Source organism: Aureococcus anophagefferens (genome assembly GCF_000186865.1).
Source record: "Aureococcus anophagefferens unplaced genomic scaffold AURANscaffold_4, whole genome shotgun sequence".
Lineage (NCBI taxonomy): Eukaryota > Pelagophyceae > Pelagomonadales > Pelagomonadaceae > Aureococcus > Aureococcus anophagefferens.
Window position 1 is genome coordinate 2,306,460 of NW_008705564.1, and position 7,052 is coordinate 2,313,511.

Below are 7,052 nucleotides of genomic sequence, written 5' to 3' on the forward strand. Positions count from 1 at the left end.
CCGCGGCCGCGGCGCTGGAGAAACAGCTCAAGGCCGACGTCGTCGCCCAGAACCTCGACGCGCGGCCCGGCGCCGCCGAGCTCCGGGCGCGGCGCGTGCTCCACGCCGACGACGAGCGCGCGCACCACGACGCCGGGACGGCGCACCCGGCGCGGGACGCGTCGGGCGTCGCGGGCGCGCTGCACGCGCGCCGTGCGTCGCTGGCCAAGACCATGACCAAGGACCAGCTCAACTACCTCCTCCGCGGCCGCCCGGCGCGCGCGGACCTCCTGGCGAAGAACGTGCTCGCCAAGGAGCCGGAGATCTGCTCGACGATCGAGCACAAGCGCCGGGGCCTCGACTTCCGGATACGCCGGTCGTCGCTCCACGCCAAGCTCGCGCGGCGCCCGGCGCCGCCGCCGGCCGCCGCGGCGCCGCCGCCGGCCGCCGCCGCGCCGCCGCGCCGCCGCGTGCCGCCGCTCACGGACCGCCGCCGCTACCGCGCGGCGCTCGAGGCGACCTACCGCCTCTACGCGTCGCCGGAGCAGCCCCTCGACCGCGCGGCGCGCGCCAAGCTCAAGGAGCTCATCCTCGAGGAGGACGAGCGCGTCTCCTCCGCCGTCGAAACCTACTGGCTCGACGGCGACGGCGGCGCGCTGCTCGACACGCTCTTCGTCCTCGCGACCTTCGAGTCGAGGCAGTCGTAGAGGGGACTAAGCGAGCGCTCCTCGACGCCGCTCTTCAAATAACCAGGCTACCACGCGGCCCGGGCCTTCTTCGCCGACGAGTCCACGGGCGTCAACGCCCAGGACACGTCCGGCGCGAACCAGCAGAGCAGGAGCTTCGCCGCGACGCCGCGGAGCGCCACGTCCTCGGGCGCCTTGAGCTCCGCCGTCGTGATCGTCGTCGAGGGCGCCGCGTTGCGCGCGTGCTGGTTCGCGAGGACGTGAGCGGCGGACGCGCCCGCGGAGACGACGGGAAAGTCCGCGTTGTGGGGAATCTTCGCCGGTTCCCGGCGGTTCGCGTCCACCAGAAGCAGCGCCGCGGCGCCCGAGCTCTTGGCGTCGGCGACGAGCGCGCGGAGCCGGGCCTCGTCGCCCGAGGTCTCGACGGCGGCGACGGCGAGCTTGTGGACGATCTTCCGCCGGTCCGCGAGCTCGTTCTCCTCCGCCGTGCGCGTGCGCCGGAGCTGCTTCTCCCGCTTCCTCTCGAGGTGGCGCGGCCGCCCGACGAGCGCGCCGCCCTCGATGGTCGCGCCGCCGCCGACCGCGGATCCGTCCGACAGCGTCCGCGGCTCGAGCGGCCACCTGGCCTCGAGCGCGCGGTCCGTCGCGCGCACGCGGAACGCGCCGCCGACGGCGTAGCGGCCGCCGCTGAGGTGGAGCACGCGCTCGCTCGCGACGTAGTCGTCGACGAGCAGGCCCCGCCTCGGCTGCGGCGCGTGGCTCCTCGGCCGGTTGTCGACGAGGACCGCGCGGCCCTTGAAGCCCTGCGCCGCGAGGTCCTTGCCCGAGCTCGGCTGGTCCGCGCGCACGGTCTTGAAGATGCGGTTCTCCGGGTCGAGGAGCCGCACGACGTTTCTGGCGTAGCCCGGCGACGCCGCCGTCGACACGTGCTGCTCGACGCCGGGGACGTAGCTCAGCGCTTTTACGAGCGCGCCCGCGAGGGGCCGCGCGGTGGTGATGAAGTGCAGGCCGTCGTCGTCGACGTGCTCGAGCGTCGTCGTCGTGCGCTTGAGGATCTGGTTCTTCTGGTCCTCGCGCCACTTGGACTTTTGCTGGGAGGAGGACACGAGCGTCTCATCCAAGTCCCAGACGATTTTCAGCGGCGACGCGACGTTGGCGGCCGTCGTGAGGCCGATGTAGGAGCCCGTTGCCAGGGTCGCTTTGCGCCACATCGCGTAGGGCACTCGAAAGGCGGGCAGCAGCACGCTTCCTTAGTCAGCAGGCGCGAGCTTGGCAAGGGGATATATCTAGATTTATATCCCCTTGAGCTTGGGCCTCTTCTGCCACAACTTTAGCGACGCACAGGATGATGCTGCCGCACGATTGCGTCTTTCCCGTCGGTTGGGCTGCCCCGCCGCTCTCGACGCAACCGGCGCCGCCGTCGGGCAGCCATGCCCGAGCTCTACGCCGACCACGAGGACCACGACCTGCTCGCGCGCGGCACGCCGAAGGAGGGCAAGAAGCGCCACAAGCACCGGTCCAAGAAGCGCGGCGTCCACCCGGCCCGGGACGGCGGCCGCGACCAGCCCCTGCGCCACGCCCACGACGACTGGATCAAGCGCCTGCGGCGCGCGTACCCCGGCCGCGGCGCGCGGACCTACGACGAGGCCTACGACGACGACTACGACGAGCCGGCCTACGACGCGCCCGCGCCGCCCGCCGCGCCCGAGGTCGGGCCCGAGGCGCCGCGGGACGAGTCCGCCGTCCTGGAGGCGCTGGCGTCGGTCCAGGCGCAGCTCGCGGGCCACGTGACGCGCCAGGAGCACCTGCAGGACCTGCTCCAGCAGACCATGGAGCGCCAGGCCGACGTCGCCAACGTGCTCCTCGACGCGAACCGCGCCGGCACCGCGGCCGCGGACCGCCTCGGCGACCACCTCCGCACCTTCCAGCAGGCCGCGCCGCCGCCGGCGGCGCCGGCGGCGCCGGTGAACTACACGAGCGCGCTGGGCAGCCCCCGGACGGGCCTGCAGACCTGGACGACGGAGGAGGTCGCGGAGGTGTTCCGGTTCCTGTGCTACCGCGACTGGGGCGCGGACCAGGCGGCCGAGGTCGCGCAGACCGTGCGGAACCAGGAGCTCAACGGGGCAGCTTTAGAACACTTCCACCTCGAGGACCTGGAGAAGATGGGCGCCGTCGCCGGCAGCATCGACGGGGGGCAGCAGTGCATCATCGCCAAGGTCGGCCCGCGGCTCGTGCTCCTGGCGCGCCTCAAGGCGTTCCGCGCGGCGCACGCGCACGAGCCCTTCTCCGTCGTGCGGCAGTGCTTCGACATGCCCAAGCACCTCGCCGGCGCCGAGCACCTGACGCGCCAACTGGCGGACGCGCTCCGCGTGCCCAACATCGCGAACGTTTCGGACACGAAGGACGAGAGCCTGAGGGCCGCGCTCGTGCACGCGCGCAAGCCGGACAAGTCGAAGATCACGCAGGTCGTCGTGCCCGTCTTCGCGACGATTTTGGTGAAGAAGCTCGTCGAGGACACGGACGGCATCGTCTCGCTCGTCGCGACGTTCATCCAACGACCGTTGCTCTACGACCTCAAGTCCATGGACCGCGAGTCGGGCAACGAGCCCAAGGTCTACTTCGACATGCGCGTCAACGAGGGCGAGCACTTCGATTGCTTCACCATGCGGAAGGTCGCGCACGTGCTCGAGGCGGCGCCGGGCGCCGCGGAGGTCAAGAAGGGCGCGGACGCGCCGCCGACGTTCCTCTCCGCGGCGACGTCGACCTTCGCGGCGTCGCTGCCCATGAAGCTCGATTCGGTCTACAACCAGCAGCCCTTCAACATCATGGCCTGCACGGTCATGATCGAGCTCACGAGCTTCGTGGGCATCAACGCGGAGGGCGCGAAATTCGAGATGCGGCCGTCTTTCATCGGCCACGCGTCCGATTTACGGAACCTCGTCTCCGTCCGCGACTTCGAGACCCAGTACAAGATGGACGAGATGCGCAAGTGGGAGCTCATCAACCCGAACCCGACGGTCGAGTACGAGTACGACGGCGGCGGCCAGAAGGAGCTCTACGTGCCCAAGGTGCGGCTGACCTACTACCTCTTCGAGGAGGCCATGCAGCCCTTCCTCGAGACGGTCATGCCCATCGTCTTCGCGTACTTTGCGAACTCGCTGAACGTGTTCCAGGTGCGGCGGAACCAGGCCGACTTCACGGACTATTTGGCCAACTCCATCGCCATCGGCCTGACGATCGTCTTCATCGTGCCCGAGATCAGCAAGTCGGACTCCTTCGACGAGAAGTTCCAATTGAACCACGTCTACGTGTTCTGGATCTTCCTGGGCATGATCGCGACGGCGCCGGCCTACTACTACAGCGGCGAGATGAAGACCGCGGCCGTCGCGTTCATGTGGGCGTCGTTGCTCATCCCCTTCTACAACATGGTCGTCTACCACTACATCAAGTTCAAGCTGAACCGGTCCTGGTACGACGCCGCGCCCCACATGACCTTCCTCGGCCGGCCGAAGACCAAGGGCAAGGCGGACAACAAGCGGTCGAGCAGCGGCAACTTCGACCCCGCGCTCTGCCACTTCGTCTCCAAGTCGACGGACGGGGACGACGTCCGCCTCCACCCGAACGTCATCGACTCGGCGTCGGCGCGGGCCCTCGAGCCCAACGGCCGGACCATGCCCGTACCCTGGCAGCTCGACAGCAAGAACAAGATCATCTACTCGGGCCTCCCGCGCCACTACTTCAACGACGTCGAGATCCAGAAGCAGATCGACGCCCACAAGCACAGCCGCTTCCACCAGGGCGAGCACCTGTAACTAGTCCCGGTTTAGAAGCCCGTCAGCGGCGACGTCTCCGACGCGCCGCCGACGGGGCCGCAGCAGCCGCCCTCGTCGCAGCACCCGCCGCAGTTGAAGAGGTCGCCGCAGCAGGCCTTGAAGAAGGCGCAGACGTAGGCCTGGGCGAAGGGCACGAAGGACAGCGTGTACCAGAGCAGCGCGAGGTACTGGACGAGGATCGCGGTCAGGAGGCACCAGAGCCGCGGCGTCTTCGGCAGCGAGTCGTCGAGCGCGAAGAAGAGCGTCGCCGCCAGCGCGAGCAGATAGACGGCGGAGGAGACGACGCGCGACCCCTCGGTCATCTTGTTGAACTGCGCCGTCGGCCCGGAGAGGAAGAACGAGCCGACGATGGCGACGAGGTTGCCGAACGTGTAGTAGACGCCGAAGGGCGTCGGGTTCCCCGCGAGCATGGCCGAGATCTTCGTGTTTGCGAGGAACATGAGGACGAGCCCCGTGAAGAAGCAGAGGCAAAAGCCGACGACGCGCGACTGGTAGCTTAGGGCCGGGCAGCACGCGTCGTACTGCTCGCTCATCTCCTCGGCGGCCGTCTTCTCGCGCGTGCCCAGGAGGCCCTCGGCCTGGAACTGGGCGTCCTTGGCCGCCGCCGACGCCGACGCGCTTAGCGAGTCGAGGTAGTCGCTCGCCTGCTCGCTCGTCGTCTTCTCCTTCGGCGAGAAATAGTCCATGGTCGCTCGCTACGGCGCGCCGGCGGCGCGCGCGAGGCGCCGGGCCGCGCCGCGGGGGCGACGCGCGCCGCCGGCGACGGGCCGGCGACGGGGCGATGCGCGCCCGCCGCGCCCTCCTCGTTGCGAAAATCCTTCAAGATCAGTGCAACTTGAAGCTGTAAAACCCGTCATCGTTGAAACATGAGGCAGCCCTAGAGCATGGTGGCCATGCGGAAGCGTACGTCCGTCGAGCTCTGCGACGTGGAGGCGCCCGCGGAGGACGCCGACGAGGAGTTCGGCGACGCCATCGCCCGGCCGTCCGACGAGTTCTTCGATGCCGTCGAACCGGAGACGGCGGCGCTCGTCGCCGCCGCGAAGCAGCACGCGCCGGCGCGGCGCGGCGCCTGGGGCCTCGTCGCCGGCGCCGCGCGGGACCTCGGCCGCCACGCGCGCAAGGGCCCGGCGGCCATCGCCGCGGAGTTCCTCGCGTCCGCCGAGGTCCGCGAGATCAACGACTTTTTGACGCGGACGTCCGCGGCGATGCGGCGCGACGCGTCGGACGCCAAGGCCGAGATGTTCGACGTCGCGCGCGCGGCGACGGCGGACGCGGTGCTCAAGAAGGTCGACGGCTGGCTCGCGCGCCAGCGCCAGTTCGCCGTCGAGGACCCGTCGATGCCGAGATGGGCGCGATCCGCGCTGCCGCCGGCCTTCGACGCCGTCGCGACGGAGGTCCGGCGCGTCGTCGAGTCCTGCGTCGAGGAGGAGCTGCGGCTCCGCGCGCGGCGCACGTCCGCGGCGGAGGCGCGCGCGGCGCCCGCGGCGAAGGGGTGGCTCGCGGCGTTCCGCCGCGGCCTCCTCTACGCGCTCCAGCCCTACGACCGCACGTCCTGGCGGCGCAACGCCGACCCGCGCTACTGGGCCATCAAGGCCTGCTGCGCCTGCCCCTACTTCGGCATCCAGACGCTCTCGTTCGCCGTCGTGCTGGCCGCGATCGACCGCGGCGACACATACCAGCTCGTCGACTTCCTGCTGAGCTTCAAGCAGAACATGTTCTGGTTCAACGGCCTCTTCGCGCTCGTCGCGGCGTCGGCGAGCCTCCACTACTGCGTCGCCGTGGAGCTCAGCGCGGACGCGGACCACTGCGGCCGCGCGGCGGCCAAGGACCTGAGCGTGGTGCTCCTGGGCCACGCCGTCGGCGGCCTCTACGTCTTCTCCTGGGTCGGCCAGCTCGTCTTGGGCTGGGTCGCGCTCTTCCTCCTGCCCGGCGCCGTGTCGAAAGGCGGCGCCGTGCGCACGGGCCACCGCCTCGTCGGCGAGCGCGTGCTCTGGGAGACGGGCGATGCGCCGCCGCGGGCGCCGCACCGCGTGTCCGTCGTCGTCCACTACGACCGGCGCACGGACGCCCACGAGGTCCGCGACGCGGAGGGCCGCGGCGAGAGCTACCGCGTCACGCTCCACGCGCGGCGCTACTTCGTGCTCGGCCGCGCGCTGCCCATGCGCTACCTCTTCGCCTGGGACGTCCTCTCCTTCGGGCTGACGTCCGGCGCGGCCTTTTCCTTCGTCTTCGCCGCCTGGCGGCGCCACGGCGTCGTCTACGCGTGGCAGGTCCGCGCGGCGCTCAAGGGCGCGCGCGTGGGCTACTCCCTCGCCGCGTTCCCCTTCTTCATGATCGGGCTGCCCATCTACAAGGAGCTCTTCGCGACGGCGAAGCAGACGGGCTACACGCGCGACGGCGTCTGCGTCCCGGCGAAGAGCGGCGCGGACTACGAGTGGGTCAGCCCCGCGGGCTAAGTATCCTTCTAAAGTATCCTTAGGTCCCAAAGTACTACGTAGTATCCTTAGGTCCCCATGGCTTCCCGCAGCTGCGCGGCGGTCGGCTCCGCGCGGCC

At 70.4% G+C, this 7,052-nt stretch overlaps 2 protein-coding genes across 2 annotated transcripts; both read right to left on the reverse strand.

Annotated features, from left to right (window-relative positions):
- Positions 1–733: 733 nt before the first annotated feature.
- AURANDRAFT_62310 (hypothetical protein) lies at positions 734–1,876 on the reverse strand (the record flags this gene model as incomplete). The annotated part of the gene is made up of 1 exon (XM_009036274.1): positions 734–1,876. One exon carries the CDS (start codon positions 1,874–1,876, stop codon positions 734–736), a length of 1,143 nt encoding a protein of 380 aa, XP_009034522.1.
- A 2,711-nt stretch (positions 1,877–4,587) lies between these two features.
- Positions 4,588–4,998, reverse strand: AURANDRAFT_7752 (hypothetical protein; the record flags this gene model as incomplete). The annotated part of the gene is made up of 1 exon (XM_009035919.1): positions 4,588–4,998. A coding segment is annotated over one exon (411 nt), but the record flags the coding sequence as incomplete, so codon positions are not given.
- Between the last annotated feature and the right edge of the window lie 2,054 nt (positions 4,999–7,052).